This window comes from Podarcis cretensis (assembly GCF_951804945.1).
Source record: "Podarcis cretensis genome assembly, chromosome: 16".
Taxonomy (NCBI): domain Eukaryota; kingdom Metazoa; phylum Chordata; class Lepidosauria; order Squamata; family Lacertidae; genus Podarcis; species Podarcis cretensis.
This window is the reverse complement of record NC_137186.1, coordinates 5,153,356-5,175,752: the sequence shown is the minus strand read 5'-3', so window position 1 is coordinate 5,175,752 and position 22,397 is coordinate 5,153,356. Positions and strand designations below refer to the sequence as shown.

The 22,397-nt window shown below is 49.5% G+C and overlaps 1 protein-coding gene across 2 annotated transcripts in view; it reads right to left on the bottom strand.

Annotated features, from left to right (window-relative positions):
• Window positions 1-22,397, bottom strand: part of ZNF687 (zinc finger protein 687) — a 36,169-nt gene that overhangs the window by 5,988 nt on the left and 7,784 nt on the right. The window contains exons 1-8 of one of the 2 annotated variants that reach the window (XM_079957909.1): window positions 19,875-20,540; window positions 11,026-13,232; window positions 9,432-9,610; window positions 7,598-7,774; window positions 5,419-5,581; window positions 2,958-3,275; window positions 2,030-2,142; window positions 1,123-1,264 (exon numbers count right to left, since the gene is read on the bottom strand). In XM_079957909.1, the coding sequence (XP_079814035.1) occupies window positions 1,123-1,264; window positions 2,030-2,142; window positions 2,958-3,275; window positions 5,419-5,581; window positions 7,598-7,774; window positions 9,432-9,610; window positions 11,026-13,212 (3,279 nt within the window). In that variant the 5' untranslated portion in view covers window positions 13,213-13,232; window positions 19,875-20,540. Of the gene's footprint in view, window positions 1-1,122; window positions 1,265-2,029; window positions 2,143-2,957; window positions 3,276-5,418; window positions 5,582-7,597; window positions 7,775-9,431; window positions 9,611-11,025; window positions 13,233-19,874; window positions 20,541-22,397 lie in introns of those variants that run through there. The other variant, XM_079957908.1, reaches the window with a different exon arrangement.

The following is a 22,397-nucleotide window of genomic DNA, read 5'->3' as shown; positions in this document are numbered from 1 at the left end:
GGAGGCTCCCTGGGAGGGGGAGGTAAAGACAGCAAACTTGCAAAGGGAGGAAACAGGAAGACTAAAGCAATGAGGAGAGAAATTAAAAGAAAAGGAGGAGCAAAAAACTGCTCTAGCTAAGGAAAAGACACTAAGGCAAACAAGAGGGAAGGGGGTGTTGAAAGGAAGCAGCTGATTGGTGGGATTGGAAGAGAGATAAGGGACACTAGCGGAGGCTGCCTGGGAGTGGGGAGGTAAAACCCCATGGATCCTTAGGATTTTTACATTGGGTCACCCCAAATTCACCATCAGATCACATAGCATGTCCATGGCTACAGCCTGCACCAAAAAAAAAAAAAAAACCACCCACCCACTGTTTCCTGGGGCTGCAATGGTGCAAAAATGTGGTTACAAAGCACGGATCCACATGGATCCTCAGGATTTTTGCATTGGGTCATCCCAAATTCACTATCAGATCACATGCATGTGGCCACAGCATGAACCACAAAAATCACACATCCACTGTTTTGTTCAGAATATTTTTTTTCTTGTTTTCCTCCTCTAAAAACTAGGTGCGTCTTATGGTCAGGTGCGTCTTATGGAGCGAAAAATACGGTGTGTGTGTGTGTGTGTGTATAAAGGCTTGGTGTCTAGCATGCCATAGGGCTGATCCTGCTAGCCATGCAAGCAAGAATAACATCATGAGCATCTTTGCTTCTCAGCGGATAAAAACCAAGAGGCAGCGGCATGGTTCTAGTCCTCAGGGCTGAGCAAAGGGGTGGTGGGGTAGACCTGGGGAGGTGTGTGGCAAAGATTCGGGACGCAGAGAGGAACTAAACCCTACTGGGCAGTACAATCCTGACCAGGTGCAACAGCAGGGATCATAGAGTTTGTAAATTAAGAGTTAACTCTGTTGTCAGAATGGCAGCCCATGGTCCGTGTAGCTCAGCACTGCCTGCAGTGAGCGGCACAGGCTCTCCAGATTTTCAGACAGGGGGTGTCCCCTGCATGCCAGGCAAGGGCTCAGTCACTGAAGAATCCACCCTCCCTTAAAAGAAAAGCAAGATTCTAGTCCTCATGCAGGGAAATAGCAACATGGGAAGTGGTTTTGGATCGAGTCAAGGCATTTGCCACCCCCTGTACCTGCGAGTTCCTGGCACCCATGCGGGTGATCAGCACCTCCTGGCTGCGGGTCTCGTCAGTCACCTTGATGCCATGACGCACCTCGATGTGTTTCTCAAGGATGAGGCGGCTGCTGAAGGTCCGCTTGCCTTCCGTGCAGTACCTGGGGTAGGAGGAGGAAAGGGGGAGCAGTGAGAAGCCAGTAGAGGTGGTGTCCCGGCCTGGTAGGGGAAGGGAGGTGGGTTTATATCTTGATCTTATTCTGCGAAGCACCCTGAGCCCCTCGGGAATAGGGTGCTATATAAATTCAATAAATAAAAATAATAGACAGAAGGCTGTTCTGGTGGCTGCTTTACAAAGTGCTTCAGGAGCAGGCTGGGAAGAGAAGTGCAAAGCTCAGAGTGCAGATGAGGAGCTTCTGTTCCCCTTACAAGATCTAGATCTGTAAGTTCATTGGGGCAGGGCCTGGCACTCTCAGCATCATCTCTCAACCCACTGCTGCCCACTGTGTGTTCTGTACTTTTCGTCAGGACTCCTGTGACAAACATAGCTGAGGGCATTTCACAATTCTGCGCAAGTTATGGGATTCACCTCGGGGTGCTGAGAAGTCTCGAATTGCTTCCAAAACAAGTTTATTGTCTTCAGGACGTGGTGGGGATATCTCCAGAGGCCTCCACTCTACTCCTTCCCTGTTCTGTCAACCCTTGACGAAAATTACCTTGAAATCATCTAAAATCTCACCACCAGGGCAGCTGAATCAAATCCACAGAAGCAAACATAAACACATACTGCCTGATTTTACAGCAGAGGGCGCAACACACCCACAGGAAAGATGGAGTGCATGGCGACACACACACACACACACACACAATGTGCTGCCTGACTCGCCAACAAGCCCAGAGGCCAGGAGGATGGGCTCCTTCCATACCGGCAGGGGTAGACACGTTTGATGCCCTCGTGGTTCACGCGGACGTGTCTCCGCAGGCTGGGGTAGGAGCAGAAGGATCTCTCGCACAGGTGGCAGGGGAACTTCTTTACACACTGTGGGGTGGGGGTGGGGAGCAGGGGACCACAGAGAAGAGAAGCCACAGAAAGAAACTCAAGTCAAAATAAGTGCAAACGTCACCCCCAGCACCTCTGCCCCAAAGCCCAACCCCTCAAGTCCTCTAAACCCGGCATCCGCAAAGGAAATATTTTTTGCTGCAATTCTCCCCTCTGCTTCCATCCCACTCCCTGTAAGCTCTTGGAGGGGCAGAGACCTGCCTCGTACCTGATTCAGTACAATGTAAAGGGAAAGAGTTGTGATCCTTTTGAGGTATCCCCCAGCCCCTGGCCAAATTCTGTGCAACTGCCATAAAACTTGGGGAACAGGCTGTACTACCAAAATGATTAAGGTTTTAAATGACAATTTTAAGTTATATTTTAGTGATCAAGATTTAAGATATATTTTTAACTGCCGCTATATCTGAATTGTCTCTGTTATATCCAACTGCAATTCAATGTATTCCTGTTGTGTTTTATGATTTTCCTGATATTGTAAGTGAGCTGGAACTGGTCTGTGACCGTAATAATCAAATTCTATCCCCAAGCCCCTTCATTTTCCTCCTGTGTCTTTTGAGTTTTAGATTGTGAGCCTCCTCGGGGCAGAGATCTGTTCTTCTGTTCCTAGCAGAGCACACAGAGGGGCATGGCATTATAGGAACGAAGGAGTTTCCTCCGCCATGAAGTTCTGTCCCTTCTGCCTCGCAGGTGCCACTCAAGGTACTTCTCCCTGGGCCTTTTAAACCCAGAGATGCTGGTGACGGTCCCGTCCCCCCTTGCCATCCTCCCCCTGCCGCCCGCAGCTCCTCCCTCACCTTCCCATGGATCTTCTTCATGTGCAGGACATACTCGTCCCTCTCCGGGAACCAGGAGTGGCAGATCCCGCAGGTGCAGCCGTTGCTCCGGGAGCGCCCTCCGCTCTCTGACTTGCGCTGGAAGCGGCCCCGCTTGCTCTTCCGCAGCTCCGGGGAGCTGGGCGGCTCCTCGTCTTCCGAAGAGGACGACGACGACTCCGAGAGCTTGGAGACGGGCGGCGGGGGCTCCTCTTCGGCCGGCTCCTGCTTGGGGGTGAGCGGGGCAGCAACTGGCTTCTTGGCAGGGTCCTCTTTGGGCTTCTGGGGCTGGTGGGTGCTCTGGCGCCGGGAGGGAAGGAGAGGCAAAAGCTTTAGAGAAGGGCAACAAAAACCACCAAGGGGATGGAGAGGATTCCCCTATGAAGAACGGTGGCAGCTTCTGAGGACTTTTCAGTTTGGAGTCAAGGCGAGTTAAGGGACGAAAGGATAAAGATTTATAAAATCTAGAGAAAGTCTTTCCTCCCTCTCTCCTAATACTAGACCTCAGGAACGTCCAGTGAAGCTGAACGTTGGAAGATTCAGGATAGTCAAAAGAAAATAATTCTTCACAGAGCACATAGTTAAAGTCAGGAGGCCACGATGGCCACTAACAATACGATACAATAATCTTTATTGTCATTGTCCCATACAGAACAACGAAATTGAAAAATCTACATAAGACATTCAAAACCCAACAAACGTGCTATCCCAACTATCCCAATCTGGTTAGCCACTAAAACTCTGATACTCCATTTTTAAATACAATATACTCCCATACAGACTCCTTACAATGCATATAAAACCAAAATCGCATTTGGATAGAAACTGTTTCTCAGGCGGTTAGTCCTAGTCTTTATAACCCTGTACCGTCTTCCAGAAGGCAGAAGCTGAAATAGATCATTTCCGGGTTGCGTACTATCCTGCACTATCTCTGCAGCTTTTTTATGGCACCTGGAAGCATAGATGTGATCCAAGGTGGGAAGGGTGCACCCAATTATTCTCTCCGCAGTCTTTACAACATGGATGGCTTCGAAAGAGGATTAGGCAAATTCACGGAGGAGAAGGGTATCAATGGTTACTAGTCATGCTGAATGTGCTCTGTGCCTCCATGGTTAGAGACAGAAATCCCACTTGCTATAAACTACAGGAGAGGGGAGGGGGCTCTTGTGCTTGAATCCTGTTTGTGTGTTCCCCGCAGGCATCTAGTTGGCTGCTGTGAGAACGGGTTGCTGGACTAGACGGGCCACTGGCCTGATCCAGCAGGCTCTTCTTACGGTCTTAAGAGAAGGTGGCTGGACTGGTCAACACCATTTCCCAGCTTCACTTCATGGCTGGGCAGCAGGCGAGTGGAGGGGCTCTTTGCATGCAACGCAGATGCCCTGCCAGCTGCACCCCTTCCCCAAAGTTAAGTCTCTCTTCTGAGATCTGAGCGGCTCTTGCTCACTCTTCCAACCTTATCTTTGTAAATAAGAGGACCAGCAATTTCCCTCTCTTTCTTTTTAATGAAAGCTGCAGTGCTTGGGAGCCAGGATTTTGCAGCCAGTGGCCGTGAGGATTAGAAGGAATGAAAGCTATGGTTCTCAGGAACCTGAAAACAGTATCATATTCTTTTTCTGTGCTGTTGCTGTGGTATACTGCAACACACATGCAGTTCCTGCCTAAAGTGCTATTCCCCAGAGCAGAGGTCGGCAAAAAAATTTTGGGCCGGTCCACTGTCCCTCAGACCTTGTGGAGGGCCAGAGAAGCGGCGGCGGGGGGGGGGCTGGAGGAAGAGGCGAGGGGGGCAAGTTCTCCTCCTCTCCACCCTCCACCTCCAGCTGCTGTGCTTCCCTGGGGCTGCCGCCACCACCACCACTGCTGCTTCTCATGCGTAGGCAGAGCGAGCTCATCCACTGCGCTCTCTGGCCCACAGGAGGAGCAGGGCAGCAGCAGGGGAGGGAAGATGAGCAGTTCAGAAGGGCTGGCTCCAGAGAGGGGCTGCTTAAAATGGCGCTCAGCCAGCTCCTTCCTCCTGTAGGCAGGGCGGGGAGAAGCCAGGAGGATGGAGGGAGGAGGCAATGTCGCGGTGTTTGTGAGGGAGAGGGGGTGGAAACGGAATGGCACAGGGGGGAAAAGGCACAGCCCGAATGATCAGAATCCCCACGCCGATCCACTGACAGTCCATGGGCCAGATCCTGAAGGCAATTGGGCCTGATCCGGCCCGTGGGCCTGAGTTTGCCGATTCCTGTCCTAGAGGAATGAAATCATTTCCTTCTCCCTGTTGGATTGATGGCTCATGCTACCCATTCCCAAAGTAAGTGCAACAGCTCCCTCAACCGAAAAAAGCCAAAGTGAAACTAGGCCAGGTATGGGGAAACAGGAAGTGAGAAATTACCGATTTCCCCTGTGCCCTGTCCCCCCCCCCCGCCAACTCTTCCCCCTTCTGCCCCACAAGGCGACTCACCTTCAGGTGCTCCAGCATCGTACGCTTCTGGGCGAAAAGAAGAGGGCAGTCGGGGCACTTGAAGACGCTGACCCTCTGGTTGAGCAGATGCTGGTCGAAGTGGGAGGAGAGCAAGGGCTTGTGGGTAAAGACCGTGTCACACATGGCACACTTGAAGATCATCCTGGAGAGGATGAAAGGGACAGGAGGGCTCTCAGGAAGGAACTGACCTGCTCTGCGGCAACAACATCTAGGCAACACGATGACCACGATGACATACGTAATAGACAATCTTTATAGAATTCCTTCAAATCATAAAAAGTTCAAAATGAAATCTTTAGTCTCAAAGTCTCTGAAAAACTTTAAATGAAGCGAGGTACCAAACTTTAAAGCGAGGTACCAAACTTTTATGAAGCATTCTATATCCACCCAGAACACTGATGAAGAATTCTACGAAACAGTAGTCAATATCCGGAATTACTGTTCAGTGTTGGACATCATTGTTGAATACACAAAGCTTCACAGCTTATCTTCCACTGTACAAAGTCTGGTACCTCGCTTCATTTAAAGATTTTCAGAGACTTTGAGACTAAAGATTTCATTTTGAACTTTTTACGATTTGAAGGAATTCTATAAAGATTGTCTATTACGTATGTATATGGTCATCGTGTTGCCTAGACGTTGTTGACGTTCTCTTTGCAACACAGGGGTTTGTTTGGATACTTATTGCTGCTCTGCGGCACAGCAGGAATCAGCCGGGGTGCAAGGCAAAATAAGAACCCAGGAGGCACCTGCTGGGTCAGACCACTGACCCCTCTAGTCCTGCACCCTAGAGCAGATGCCTCTTTTGGGAAACCCACAGGCAGGATTCAAGTGGAAGAGCCCTCTTCCCTCCTGCAGCTTCCAGCAACCAGGATTTAGAAGCATCGCTGCCTCAAACTGGGGAGGCAAACAGGTAGCCTCTGTCTAATCCTGTGGGAGGGAGTTCCATTGTTTTAACTATGCGCTGAAATGAAGCAGTGCTTCCTTTTATCCGTTCTGAATTGGGGTGTGGGACAAGGTGAGGTTCCGGCTGGATGCAAGGCCAGATTCAGACTGTGCTCTGAGGAAACCCAGAGCTCTGAAGTCGTTCCAGCAATGGAGAAACTGAAACCGACAAGCCCTTTTATAGGAGTAGCATCAGGCGCAGCCAGATTGTTAGGCCCACCCGTGCTTCAATACGCTCTTTTGCTCAAAAGGGGCCTGGGCTTCTCTAGGAGCCTCCCACTCCAGCAGAGGGAAGGAAGCTCAGGGCTTGCGCACAACATGGCAAGGACACACGTTTGGCCAAGGGCGCCACTGTCCCCACCAACTCACTGTCTCTGGGTCTGCGTGCCCTTCCTGTTCAGGTTAAGAGTCTTTGCCTCTGTCACCTGATGAAGAAGGGTCTGGATCCTGGTCCCAAACAGGTCGGAAGGGCTGGGGAACGCTTGTTCCTGTGGCTCAGAAGGCCAAGAAGAAGCCCTGCTTCCACTATGGGAGAGTGGGAGTTTCCTTTTTTGTTTAAACTATTTACTTTGTGCTTTCATCCTGTATTTTTACATTGAGAACTGCCCTGAGATCTTCAGATGAAAGGAGGTATATAAATTTAATTAATAACAACAACAACAACAACAACAACAATAATAATAATAATAATAATAATAATAATAATAATAATAATAATGAAACAGACATGGTGGCTCTGCCCTGCCTCTATGGTTGTTTGGTTGTAAGTCACTTTGGGTTGCCTTGGGCAAGATAACGCGACTAACAAATTTAATAAATTAAATTAAATTAATGCTTCTGAACACCAACTGCTGCTGTGCTTGGGTCCTGCTTCTGGGCTTCCAATTAGGGCATCTGGTTGGCCACGCTGAGGACACGATGCTGGGGTAGATGGGCCCCTTTCTGGCCTGATCCAGCAGGGGTCTTTTTACATCTTCTTGTGAAGATGATGGGGGTTAAAAGCCCATCATCTGGAGGCCCAAAGGCTCCCTCCCCATGATCAAGCCCTCCTTCCACTCTAGTCATTTGACGGACACACAGGGTTGTGCCAACTATGTCCCACTCACAGTAGAGTCGTGCCCATTAATTTCAGTGGGTCAGCTCTGAGTAGCGCTAGCACTGGACACAACCCAGACACACACACACACACAGACACACACACACGCCATCTCACTTGGACTGCTGGTTGCTGAAGCCTGGGTGCTGGGTGTAAATATGGGCATGAGCGCTGGGTGCTGACTTGAACGCCATGGGGCAGATGGGGCACTTGTGGAAAACCTCGCAGTGAGACGTCTGAATGTGGGACTTGATGGAGTTCACGCCGCCAAAGACGACTGAGCAGCTCGGGCACCTGAGGACGAGAACCGGGAAGTCTTACTGATCAATACACCTAGCTGCCCATCGCTAAAAACATTCCCTGGGCAGCTTACCGAAACAAAACATTGATCAAAACTGCAACACATGATAATTAAAATCAACAATAAAGGCGTAAAAGGTTGCAGCCCATGCTCAGAGAAGACCCACTGAAATGAATAAATCTAAGACACTGTTATTTATGCACGCCAAATTATATCCATTTTGATTAAACATTACGGTTAATGTATTACTACTTTTGGGCTGTTACTATGTTTGGAACAGCTTTGGGTACCAAATTTGTAGAAAACGTAGTCTATAAATAGAATAGTAATTAACAACCTTCATTAACGACAATGGGTCTGCTCTGCTTTGGAAAGACCCCCAAAGGAAAATCTTACTAGCAATAAGAGGGGGCAGCCTGGTTTCAAGACACAGACACACACACACACACAGAGTGAAGGGGAAAGTATTCATTTTTTGCTGACAAGACCACACAGAAAGGGGCACCTGAGCCTCTTTGGGGAGGCGGACTGAGAAGGACCTCTCCTTGGGGGCTACTTGGTGGAAATGACCAGAGGAAGCTTGGGAGGGGGGAAAGCAGGGCCATTCCATTTGACAGTAAAAGTTGGCATCCCAAGTTAAGGACTGGCTGGAAAAGCCCTCCAAACAGCATCAAAGGTTCTCACAACCTTCTCCAGGCTCTTGCGGCAGGAAAAAGTTCTTAAGAAAACAACCGCTGCCATGGCCTTAAACTGGAAACTATGGTGTGATGGCAGCTGAGCCCCACTTCCTGAGTTCTACCTGGATGTTGGAGAAAGGGAAAAGGCCCATCCTGCCAGGTCCTGAGCAGAATAGATGGCTCAGCCTTCCTGCTCCCCCTTGGCAAAAAGACAGAAGGGCCAGGGGGTACTGAGTGGAGATGATCTGAAGGCAGATGAGGCCTGGGCCTGGTAAGTGAATGGAAATGGATGATAATACAGTGGTACCTCGGTTTACGAACTTAATCCGTTCCGGAAGTCCGTTCTTAAACCGAATCCAGAAGTCCGTTCTTAAACCGAATCCGTTCTTAAACTGAGGTGCGCTTTCCCTAATGAGGCCTCCCACTGCTGGTGCCCTTCCACCGTTCAGATTCCGTTCATAAACTGTGGTAAAGTTCACAAACCGGAACACTACTTCCGGTTTTGCGGAGTTTGTATACCGAATAGTTCTTAAACAGGACTGTTTGTAAACTGAGGTACCACTGTAATAATAATAACTGGTGGCCACTTGGGAACCATATGTACAATGTCACCAGGTTCCATGATGGAAGAAAAGCATGAATAAATAAGTAAGTAAGGGATATCGCGCCAGCATCTTAGGCTTCAACGCCACCCAGACATGGAACATACAATGATCAAAAATGGGAAGCGGGAGCTACAGCAAAGCTTGCTTAATTCTCACATCACCATTTTGACCTCCACTCCATGGATGCCCTGAAATCAGGGGTGAGGGGGAAAAGGGCTCTCAGCTTGGTCCCGAGTTCAGATTCCTGCTTCAGCGACCGAATCATTAAAACAAGAATTAACTTTATCCATACTGGGTGACAGAGCTAAAAAAAAAAAGGGGGGGGAGTCTGCCTTTCGGGTTTCCACTCACACTCAAGACAGCCCTACCTGTAGCCTATCCTCCGGGAGAAATGGAGGCAGGCTTCCTTCAGGTGGGCCTCAAAGTTGGCCAAGAGGAAGTTCCCCCCGCACTCGGGGCAGACGTGAGGCGGGCGGTTCTTGTGCATGCGCTGGTGGGCGCTGAAGCTGCACCGGTTGGGCATAATCATGGGGCAGGCGTTGCACACCTTTGGGAAGGAGAAAAAGAACGGTTAATTTACGTTGGATGAGGCAGGCAGGGGGAGGGAAGGAAGATGTAACGAATGCTAATTCTGCCACTGGCAAGGAACTGCAGAAACTGTGCCCTGGAATCAGGGCTTTGCCAATGAAAAAATGGCAGCAGGGTGCCAAATCACCTGTTCAATCCTTGTTGCCTCCAGATGGGTCTAGGATCTGCCCCAAACCCTGCAGAGCCACTTCCAGTAAGTGAGGACAATACTCAGCTGAAGTGGGGAGGAAGACTCTCAACCTGACCTACGTCCCGGGGTTGTTGTGAGGACAAGATGGGGGGCGGGGAGAGAACCCACATACAGCACCTTGAGCTCCTTGGCGGAAAAAGTGGATCCACCCCCATCGTTATGCCCGGACACTGAGGTCCAGCGCCGAGGGCCTTCTGGCGGTTCCCTCACTTTGAGAAGCCAAGTTACAGGGAACCAGGCAGAGGGCCTTCTTGGTAGTGGCACCTGCCCTGTGGAACACCCTCCCACCTGATGTCAAAGAGAACAACAACTACCAGACTTTTAGAAGACATCTGAAGGCAGCCCTGTTTAGGGAAGCTTTTAATGTTTAATAGGTTATTGTATTTTAATATTCTGTTGGAAGCCGCCCAGAGGGGCTGGGGAAACCCAGCCAGATGGGCGGGGTAGAAATATATTTATATTATTATTATTATTATTATTATTATTATTACTACTACTACTACATGCAACACATAAATGTCACAAGGGCTATTACATGGAAGAGGGAGCAAGCTTGTTTTCTCCTGCTCTAGGAGGCAGGACTCAAACCAATGGCTTCAAGTTGCAAGAAATGAGATTCTGACTAAAAATTAGGAAGAACTTTCTGACAGTGACAGCTGTTTGACAGTGCAAAGGTCTGCCCCCTTGGAAGGCTGTGGACTCTCCTTCCTTGGAGGTGTTTAAGCAGAGGTTGGGTGGCCATCTGTCATGGATGCTGTAGCTGAGATTCCTACATTGTAAGGGGCTGGACTAGATGGGTCCCTCCAACTCTACAGTGGTGCCCCGCAAGACGAATGCCTAGCAAGACGAAAAACTCGCTGGACGAAAGAGTTTTCCGTCTTTTGAGGTGCTTCGCAAGACGAATTTCCCTATGGGCTTGCTTCGCAAGACGAAACGTCTTGTGAGTTCTTGCGAGTTTTTTTCCTCCCCCCCCCTTTTTCTAAGCTGCTAAGCCGCTAAGAGCCGCTAAGCCACTAATAGCCGCTAAGCTGCTAATAGCCGTGCTTCGCAAGACGAGAAAACCGCAAAACGAAGAGACTCGCGGGTCGGATTAATTTTATCTTGCGAGGCACCATTGTATCATTCTATGGAATGCCAATAATAGTAACAGAATACCACCCTGACGGCCTTCCGGGCGCCCTCACCGTGGAGGCGGAGGCTGTGGCTTGCTGGAAGTGGGCTGCGAGGCCGGCTTTGTCCTTGCAGGGCTCCTTGCACTCCAGGCACTGGCAGGAGTTGGTGGTGGCCTGCTCGGCGCTGCCGTTCAAGGGGAGGACGGGGGGGTCGTGCGTGGCCGCTCCTCCGCTGGCCGTGCCTTCCTGGGCGACGGTGGCCGCCGCGGCCTTGCTTGCGTTCAGGGAGGCCAGGGAGACCAGCGGGGTGATGTCGGGCTGCCCGATCATCTGGTCCAGCGCGATGGGCCGCATGACCAGGTGGGAGCACTGCATGACCAGGCCCTTGTCCTTGTGCTCGCGGGCGTGGAGGAGCAGGCTGCACTTGTTGAAGAAGACCAGGCGCTTGGTGCAGTGGTTGCAGGTCACCTCGATGCGCATGCTGCGCCGGTCGTAGTGTCGCGCCAGGCTCTTCTCCAAGGCGAAGGCGTCTCCGCACTCCAGGCACCGGTACCCGAGAGGTGGGAGGGTCAGGCTGGAGTCCGCCGGGGGCGCCAGGTTGGGCTTGTACATGGGCAGCAGATTCTTGCTGTTCAGGATCTTGTTGAAGGCCTCCACCAGGCTGGACTGGCTGCGGGAGATGACCGTGCCGGCCACGGTGGGCGAGGACTTCTGCGACTGCTGCATAACCACCACCGTGGTGCCGTTGACCTTCTGGCTGGCCCCACCCGCCTGGGCCGCCGCCGCCACGACGCCAGCCTTAGGGAGGGCCTGCGGCACCAGGCTCACGATGTTCTTGGCCATGGCCTTGCTGGGCAGCACCACTGCCTTCTGCTGGGCCACGCTGGCAGCCATCAGCATGGCGCTGCTGGCGTTCTGGATGGTGGAGACGGGCAGCACCGTCCCTTTGATCTTGGTCCCGTCCCCCAGCTGCACGCTGACCACTTTGGGCGCCTCCACAACCTTCGCGGGGCTGGCGGCCACCGCTTTGGGGCTGGGAGGCCCCGCGGCCCCTTCTTCCTTTTCCGCAGAGGCAGGGGGCACGGCGTCCTCAGCGGGAGTGGCCTCTTGCGAGTCGTGGTCCGAAGGCGGCTTGGCGGCTCCCGGCTCCGTGTCGGAGGAGACCCTGGTGACCGTCCTGGTGATGCTTCCGGTGGGAGTCTTGATGGTCTTGATCCTCACTTTCAGGGGCCGCGAAGAATTGGATGAGGGGGAACCAGCACTCTCGTCCTCGTCCTCTTCCTCGCTGGACACATCTGGCGGGCACTGCACAGGCTTCTCGATGGGCTCCTCCTTCAGGGTCCCGACGCTGGAATGTTTTGGGGAGGTGGAGGGCCCGGGGCTTGCTTCTGCCTCTGGAGGAGAGCTTTTGAAGAGTGAGTCCCTGGGGCTGGAGGGAGAGTGCTTGACCTCTGGGGTGCCGTGGGAGCCGACGCAGAGGTTTGCGTCTGAGCCCGGCCAGGGTGCTATGGGGGAACCGTCTGTAGGGCAGCAAATAGAACCGGGCTTCGGGCGGCCCAGTGGGCTGGCTCCCTGGCAGGGCGTCTCGCAATCGGATTCCTGCTTGATGGCTGGGGGCACCGGGGGAGCAGCAGGGGTTGGAGGGAGGCCAACACCTCCGCCGGCTGGGCATCCTTCAAAGGACTGTGGGAATGTTGGAGGGAGGGGCCCTGCGGCCTCCCCTGCCGACAGCTCGTGGCAGGCCAACGGGGGGACCGAAGGAAGCACGTGGGGCGGGGAGAGGGGCCCCTTCTCCTTGGGCTTGCATTCTCGCGGCTGGTCAATGAGGTTAGCCTCACTGTCCTCAGGCGGGTCAGGGCTGAAATGGGAAAAGATGTCCAGGCTTTTGGCCCCCTTTTCTTTGGGGGTCCAACATTCTCCGTTGGCGGTGGCCACCCCTTCTGTGGGGTACGTGGGGGAGGAATGGAGCGCCTCGGGGGCAGAGAAGCCGTTCTGCAGCAGGCGCGGCCCGACGACGTGGCTGTCTTTGACGCGTCCGTCCACGGCCTCCAGCTGCTCGGGGCAGACGGTGTTCTTCACTATGACGCTGACCGTGGTGATGTCGGCGTGAGGGAGGACGTGTTCGGGGACCACCGCCTCCACAGGAATGGGCTTGATGTGTGCCTCCGCCTCCTCGTGGATGGCCTCGTTGGTGTCGATGTCGGGAATGTCAAAAGCCGCCAGGAGGTCATCAAAGTCTGGGGTTTTCATGTCCCCCATGGCGAAGGATTCAGAAAGCTCTGGAAGGCAAGGAGGGAAAGGAAAACAGTTGCTCTTTCGTAGAAAGACAGGTAGCTCTCATGTTCAGACTTGGGTCCATCGAGCTCAGAAAAAGGTAAAGGTAGAGGGACCCTTGACCATTAGGTCCAGTCGTGGCCGACTCTGGGGTTGCGATGCTCATCTCGCTTTATTGGCCGAGGGAGCCGATGTACAGCTTCCGGGTCATGTGGCCAGCATGATTAAGCCGTATCTGGCGAACTAGAACAGTGCACGGAAATGCCGTTTACCTTCCCGCCAGAGCGTTACCTATTTATTTACTTGCACTGTGACGTGCTTTCGAACTGCTAGGTTGGCAGGAGCTGGGACCGAGCAACGGGAGCTCACCCCGTCGCGGGGATTCGAACCGCTGACCTTCTGATCAACAAGTCCTAGGCTCTGTGGTTTAACCCACAACGCCACCCACGTCCCCTATCTAGCTCAGTAGTATGGTCTAAAACAGTATTTTCCAAACTTGGGTCTCCAGCTGTTTTTGAACTACAATTCATTTAAATATATATATATATATATATATTGGTTTTTCAAAGTTTTTTTTCAAAATTTTTCAAAAATACAAATCACATATATTTCTAATACACATATAATTGACTTCTCCCCCCGCCCCCTTTTGTGGTTTCTTTAAATTTTCATACTGCATTTTCCACATTACTCCATCTTTAAGTTATTATTTAGTTCCTCTTAAAAAAATATTTAACTGCTTGTTTTACATTAACCCTGCTAATGAGCTTCTTTGCATACATGTGTTTTTCAAATATTCCACAAATTTCCTCCAATCTTTAAAATCTTCTTCTTCTTCTTGGTTTCTAATTACACCCATTGATCTTACCATTTCGGCATAATCCATTAATTTAATTAGCCACTCTTCCTTGATTGCTACTACATCTTCTTTCCATCTCTGGGCAAAAACCATTCTAGCTGCAGTTGTAGCATACATAAACAATTTTTTTTGGTCTTTTGGGATCTCAGTATCTAGAAGCCCTAGAAGATAAACTTCTGGTTGTTGTTTTTTTTTAAAAAAAAGATCTTAAAACATTTTCTCCAATTCCTTATAAATAATTCCCCATAAAGCTTTTACTTTCTTATAGTAACACCACATATGGTAGGAAGTACCTTCTTTTTCTTTACATTTCTAGCATGTGTCTGATTTTGATTTATCCATTTTTGCCAATCTACTGGGAGTTAAATACCATCCGTACACCATTTTCATGTAGTTTTCCTTCAGGGCATAACACGCTGTAAACTTTAGGCCTACAATCCCACAACTTCACCCATGCGGCCATTTCAATATTATGGCCTACAATTTCTATAATCCCTGACCACTGGTCCTGCTAGCTAGGGATGATGGGAACTGTAGTCCAAAAACAGCTGGAGACCCATGTTTGGGAAACACTGTTCTAAAAGAAAATATTCCATAAGCCGAAAGAATTTCCATTTCTCGAAAAGGAAAAAGGCTTGGGGGGAAATCCTTGGGGGGAAATTCAAGGTCTTTACATCTTTACCTATGACAAGGCTCCCCATACACAAAATGGGACAATTTAAACATTCCCCACCACTTTGTAACCCTCCCGAACACATGAAGTGCCCAGTTCCCAGGAAAGTATGGTCCTGGGGAACACACCACGCTAGCTAGATGGGGACACAGAGTCACTCCATTGGCTCAGCAACATTTGGCACCTCTTCTCCTTGAACTTTTTCCATCCCAGTTGATCACTATAATGACTTGTAACTAAACTTGCGCCTGAGCTTATTTCCTCCTCCCTCCCAATCCACTTTTCCTTTTGTGCTGTGACTTTTTTCAGATTGTGAGCCTGAGGGAGGGACTGTCTTCACATTGTTGTGTGGTTGTTGTTTTTAGTGATTTGTAAACTACTATAGTAAGTTTTTTCTGGTTGAAGAGCTGTTTGTTTTTTTTAAAAAAAAACAATTAAGAAGTTTTGGGACAACCCAGTGAATGTTCTGGTTACTCCAAAATGCACTGCCTTCTCTAAGCTGTAATTAAATTGCCTCCTATAGTAGGGTAAGGTAGAACTTGTCATTAATATGCCACTGTTTGAGCGTTTTATGTATTTTGCCCATTGATTTTAAATTTTCTGGTTTTAAAATGCTTTTATGGGTTGCATTTTATCTTGGTCAAGTCGTTTTGAGAATTTTTCTTTGCATAAAACAACTGATAAATGTAATAAATCATAACAGTAGTAGGTGTAATAAGAAATAGCTAAGTATGCAAGCCAGGAGGCCAGAGAGGTGGCATTTTTGATGAAGCCCTTTTAAAAAAATATTATTTTAGTTAGTTTCTGGTTTTCTCCAATTGGAAGGGTTATTTCAAGAAACAGCTATTTTGAAGAGAAAAGGTGGTGGGGGGGAGAGATTTTCCTGCACGAATGTTTTACTTCTGAAGGGAGAGGAGATAATAGGCTCAATTTTTCTGTCAGACAAAGCTTTCCCTGGGCATGAACTGGGGGAAAAATTACAGTATATTAAGATAAATTAATAGGATAAAAACAAAGCTGGAAAGGATTTGCTGAAATATCGAATTGAACTAGAATACAAAAAAAGGGAGGTGTGAGGAGGTCAAGGAAATAAGCAAAGGAAAGAAAGTTATGTAAAGGTTTGATCTGTGGGTGTTTTTTTTTAATTGCTTGTATTTTTTTGTCTTTTTCATTTTTCTCTTTTTTTTGTAATCTTTAAAAGTTGAATAAATATTATTTTTAAAAAAATGACCTGGGGAAATGGCCCCCCGGACCTGTCTGTCATGGAGGTCTTTTTCATTTTTCTCTTTTTTTGTAATCTTTAAAAGTTGAATAAATATTATTTTTAAAAAAATGACCTGGGGAAATGGCCCCCCGGACCTGTCTGTCATGGAGGTCTTTTTCATTTTTCTCTTTTTTTGTAATCTTTAAAAGTTGAATAAATATTATTTTTAAAAAAATGACCTGGGGAAATGGCCCCCCGGACCTGTCTGTCATGGAGGCCAACTGAAACGGCTGCTTTGCCAATAACTACGTGACATGAAGGGATCAGCTTCTGAGGGGGAGAAGGAAGGGGAGGGAAAAGCTTTCACAAGAGGCGGACGGCCGCTGAAAGGGACCGGGAGGCCTAGGACAAGGCCCAGACCAGGCCCCGGAGTAGGAAGCTTCTCCCCTCGGGTTGGCTTGCCGCCGGCATAGCAGGGGAAGCTTCCTCCGGGCAGAAACGGAGGGGGAAAGGCTTCTTTGCCGGGTTACGTTGCAGCAACTCAGGCTGCTGTTAAAAGTGTTGAAGGGAAGAAGGCTGAAGGGGAAAAAGATGGCCGCCCTCCCGCTCCCTGGCCACCCTCCCCTATTTCAGCCTGACTAAACTGTTTTAAAGCAAGCGCTTTTAAACAAAATGTTTTGCTGCCAGGTGAATAGGCCAGGGGTGATTTGGGGGCGCTTCCAGGCAACCTGTTTTATTGAGCATGAGGGTAGTCTCCCTTCCCCCACCGCCCCACCCCGTGACACAGGTTTGTTCACACATGACACCAAACACAGGCACAAGTCTTTGCATGCGCTTACTGCATGCCGACGAAAAGCTTATACAGTGGTGCTTCGCAAGACGAAATTAATCCGTTCCGTGAGGCTCTTCATCTAGCGGTTTTTTCGTCTTGCGAAGCAAGCCCATTGACAGCTTAGCGGATTAGCGCTATTAGCGGTTTAGTGGCTTTTAGCGGATCAGCTGATAAGCGGCTTAGGGCTTAGGAAAAGGGGGGGAAAAGGGAAAAAACCCCGCAGGAACTCGCAAGACATTTTCGTCTTGCAAAGCAAGCCCATAGGGAAATTCGTTTTGCGAAGCGCCTCCAAAACGGAAAACCCTTTCGTCTAGCGGGTTTTCCGTCTTGCAAGGTGTTCGTCTTGCAGGGCACCACTGTACAGTGGCACCTCTGGTTGCGAATGGGATCCTTCCAGAGCCCTGTTCACAACCTGAAAGGAACGCAATCCGTGTCTGTGCACACGTGGGTCGCGATTTGTCGCTTATGCGCATGCGTGTGACGTCATTTTGCGCACCTGTGCATGCGCGAGTGGCAAAACCCAGAAGTAACCCTTTCCGGTACTTCCGGGTCGCAGCCGGACGCAACCTGAAAAAACGTATCATGAAACAAATGTAACAAGACGTATGACGGTACCCAGAACAAACTTAGTTGATCTCTAAGGAGCTACTGGAAAAATTTTTATTTTGACTCACAGTGCGTTACATGCGAATAACTGTACGAGTGTGCCGGTACACTCCCTGGTACACAGGCACACTCACTGAATGTGAATATCCCCAGGGAGACAATCCAACAGTTGAAGTTCACCTCTTTACAACTCTTCAGCATTGGGAAAAGCCGCTCATGGTGAATTTCTGTTACATAGCTGTTTGCAAGGCTTGGAAGGGGGAAATAAAAGGAGACAACCCTAGCTGGCCCTGATGGTGTCATTAAAATATAAAATAAAATGCAACAAGGTTCAAGATTCACACAAACACGAAGACTGCTTGATGAGAACGACGCCCTCTACGTCGCGGGGGGTTGGAATAGATGACCCTCGGGATCCCACCCAACCCAATAATTCTATGATACAGGGCTAAAGGTAACGTTTGAATATCCAGTGTCACAGGAGATGATTTGGTGGCGTCCTTGAGAGAAGTGAGAGGGAGATGGGTTATAAAGAGCAGCACATCACAAATCTCCCCCTCCAAGATCCCTTTCTGACATACCCCAACCTGGAACTGCCAGCCAGCCCTTGCAAAAGAAAAACATAAATTGTGTCCCCACCAACAACACACAACTCAGTACAGCTAAAGGCCATGCATCCTGCACCATCAGAAAAGTACAGTGGTGCCTCGCAAGACGAAATTAATCCGTTCCGTGAGGCTCTTCGTATAGCGTTTTTTTCGTCTTGCGAAGCAAGCCCATTGACAGCTTAGCGGATTAGCGCTTTTAGCGGCTTTTAGCAGCTTTTAGCGGCTTATCAGCTTAGCGGATCAGCTGATAAGCGGCTTAGCTGCTTAGGAAAAGGGGGGGAGGGGGAAAAACCTGCAGGAACTCGCAAGACATTTTCGTCTTGCGAAGCAAGCCCATAGGGAAATTCGTTTTGCGAAGCGCCTCCAAAACGGAAAACCCTTTCGTCTAGTGGGTTTTCCGTCTTGTGAGGTGTTCGTCTTGCGGGGCACCACTGTATGGTATAGAAATTTAATTTTAAAAAAATCTATGGCCTTTTTAACTAGGGAGGGAGTGTATTGTTTTTCTTTGTTACTGTGTTATGAATTTCTGTGTTTTTCTATTATAAACCGCCCTGTGATCCTAGGATGGAGGGCGGTATAGAATCTGAATTAATAAATTAAATAAAGTAACGTGGTACAGGTCCCTAGAGACTATGCCACGTTGAGGACGCCGGGTAAAGAGGGGCGGTTCATGAGCCAATGGTGCTTCGCAAACCCATGGCGAAAAGTGAGCATGTCAGTACAAGGTGTGGGTCTAAAAAGAGAAATTTAAACTTGGGCGAACATTTGTTCTCTACCACCCTAGTTCTCCAATGATATAGTCCTGGGGAGGGGCCTGGACCTTATCATTGCCCCCTAAATATCCATCTCTAAGCATCTAGCTTGTGGGTTATCAGTCTTACCTTCCCAAAAGCACTGAACACACCTTAAGCGCTGGACAGTGCTCCTTTTCAAAATGGCACCTTTTAAAAAAAGAAGAATTAAGTCTGAACTTGGGGGCAAGAGCAGGCCGCTCAGCAGGCAGTATAGCAAAATGGAGCCCCCATGTTTAGTAACAGTGTACAGTAGACGCTCGGGTTGCGATCAGTGCGGGAAACAAGTTCGCAACCCGCAGCGCCCCGTCTGCACATGTGCGGGTTGGAGCTTCTGAGCATACGCCAAAACCCGGAAGTAACCCATTCCAGTACTTCTGGGTTCGGCATGGTGCACAATCCGAAATCACGCAACCCAAACGTCTGTAACCCAAGCTATGACTGTACCTCAAAAAACCAGATTCTAGAAAGAAGCAGAGGACGGCCTGCCTGCCTGCCTGAAGCCACACCTATGGGTTTTTTGCAGGTCACTTGAAGCACATGGCTTCGCCCAAAGAAGCCTGGGAACTGTAGTTTGCGAAGGGTGATGGGAACTGTAGGTCTTGCAAGGGATTAACTTCCGCTCCCAGAACTGGGGGGGGGGGCAGAGTTGGGGCGGGGAATGTGCTTTCCGTGTGCTTTGAATGCATTGAAGTCGCTGTTTCAAACAGGATGCCGGCTGGAAGCAGGTCTCTATTTAGGTCTAGTTTCCAATGCACACTCAGGTTTCAGAAGCACACGGACACAACACCGGGCCAGGCAACGTTAAGCAGCACTAAAAACTTCTCGCTGCAATAGGGGGGGAAAGCAAGAAAGGCCCTAAGGAGTATGTGGGGCAGATACTCCTCTGCCCCACAAGAGGCTGGTGGGGGAGAGTAATGGGAAGATCTGCTTGGCGTTCCCCACCCTGAGAAGCTCCCAAGGAGCACCTGGGAATTGGCGGTGGGGAGGGGGAAGAGAGAAAGGGCGTGTTTGGTGGTTCCTCTCTGGTCAAGTGGCAGAGCAGGAGGAACCTGTTAAAAAGGCACCACTCACCTTACGGAGGTTTTCCTGGAGCAGTGGGGCGGAGGAGCCGAGGGAGAAAAGGAATCAAGCAGGAACGGGGGGGGGGGGGGAGGGGGCGGACGTGGGCCTCCGGTTTCTGGCGACCGACGGGCAGGGGAGCCAGCGGCTGCTTCTAGAGCGCAAAGGGGCAGGCCGCTGGGTTCGGCTTCCCAGCGTGAGCTCATGAGGTCAGGGCTCGACAGGGACAGCTGCGATGGGAGGGATGCCGGCGGGGGGGGGGCGAGATCGAGCAAAACAAGCACCAAATTCCCATGGGAGCTGAGCAAGGGAGCAGGCGCCAGGCCTACCTTTGCCACGGCACATTATTCTCCTCCTCTGCCAGCAGTGCTCTGTAACTAGCAGGTAGGGCTCCTGCCATGCGGCCAAGCCGGAAGCCGAGAAATTTGGCATAGATTTAGCCACTTTTGCATGGGGGAGGGAGGAAAAGGCCTTGCGGGTCTGCACAATTCACTGAGGAAGTGGGGGGCAGCAATCACAGCCGCTGCCCTCAAGACCCTGGTCAGCAACTAGCGTTAACAGAAGAGCCTGGCTGCAGGATCAGGCCAAAGGGGGCCCTTTCCAGCCCAGCACCCTGTTTTCACAGCTGCCAAATGCCCCGATGAACCTAAGATAGACTGCCCTTGGACCTGGAGGGTCTACACAAATAGCCTTGTTGGATCAGGCCAGAGGGGGCCCATCTAGGCCAGCATCTGCTGCAGCAGGAAGCCCGCAATGACCCGAGTGCAAATCTCTTCTCCTGTGATTTGCAGCAAGAGTCATTCAGAAGCATTTGGTGGTTTTGTCCATCAGGACTGGGCCTCCAAGAAAACGAAGTGTTTTAGGCCAAGGCCCACTGCCACACCCGGTTTTGCCTCTGGGGCTGTGTGGAGGGGCACACAGCAGCAACAGTCAGCAGAGTTGAGTTTGGGGGACCTGAGCCAGTGGCAGCCAGGTGCAGACCCTCTGAACCAAAATAAAGGCAGGTTTAGGAAAGGTTGCCCAAACACAGCAGAGGAAAATGAGGCAGCTTGGTGAAAACTTCCTTTGGGAAAGGTGAAATACGCGCATTCCAGCCTAGCATTCACATAGTCATAGATTACATCGGATTCGAAACCTGCGGGACCAGAGATTCTTAGAAGACTGGAGTGAACATATGAATTATTTGCAAAGTAATTGTGATGAACAGATTACGCTAGTAGGTTTGCAAGAAGTTTTGTAAGGTGGGTTATTCTAAATATTGCAAGAAAGACTATGAGAGGAACTATTAGTTAACGTTAATTAAGAGTAATAGAGAAATTAAGAAATGCAGAATAAGTTAAAGAACGGAAAATCATCGGAGGTGTTGACAGAAGTCTAAAACATTGTATAAGATGAAAGTTATGTTATTTGACTGTTGGAACTGATATGTTAAAAAACCAATAAAAATGTATATATATATATATAAAGATTACATCACCCCCCCCAAAAAAAAAATTCAGTGAGCCCCCTTGTGAGGAATGGGGGGTGGGAAAGAAGAATCAGGGCTGCCCTACCTTTCAAGGCTGGTGTAATATTAATAGTTTTGAACACAGTTGTACAAAACTACGACACTTGTACACAAAGTCTGACTCTGCCCCCTGCCCCCCTCAAAACCTTAAAGAGTAAGTTAGTAATCTGCCTCAGACAAGGGCCAAGAAATTCAGGCCGGTCACTCTCCTTCAGCTTAACCTACCTACAAGGTTGTTGTGAAAATAATATTCATAGCTGGACTGGATCCTTAAGATTCTGATAATTCCTGGATGGTGGTGTGCGAGTCTGTGCACACACAAAGGTAACTTTTGTATTTGTACTACTGGCAAGCTAGCTGTCCCCCTTCCTATATTTGTGCAGCTGTTATTTCTGTCTAAGTGCAGGACCTAACATTTGTCACTATTGAAATTCATTTTGCTAGTTTTAGCCTAGTTCTCCAATCTATGAAGGTAATTTTGAATCCAGATTCTGTCTTCTGCGGCATTAGCTACCACTCCCAGTTTGGAGTCACCTGCAAGTTGGATGAGCATCTGCTCAATTCCTTTGCCCAAGTCATTTATAAAGACATCATTGAACAACAACGGGCCCAGGACAGAACACTGTGGCAGTCTTCATAAAAAGCCTTACTAAAATCAAGATATACTATGCCCACAGCATCCCCCTGATCCACCAAGCTTGTAGCTCTATCAAAAAAAGAAAGAAATGAGTTTGGGCTGCTGCTCCTTCTTTGCATTGTTTATTTTATTTTATTTTTACCAGGTTGGGAACCTCTAGTTCAGGCACTGGAAATAGACTAATGTCTCTTCAAACCTCGCTGTTATCATTCAGCAAATTAAAAAGCCAGGCTAACTCATCATTAAACAGCCGGAGGGGGCCTGATTCCCACTGTAGAACTTGATCTATTTTTAAAAAAATATGTTTATACTGCAATTAGTACAAGATCACACAGCTGTGATCGATCCTAGGTGTCATGGACTTTGAAGAAGCACGAACTCAGGACGTAAG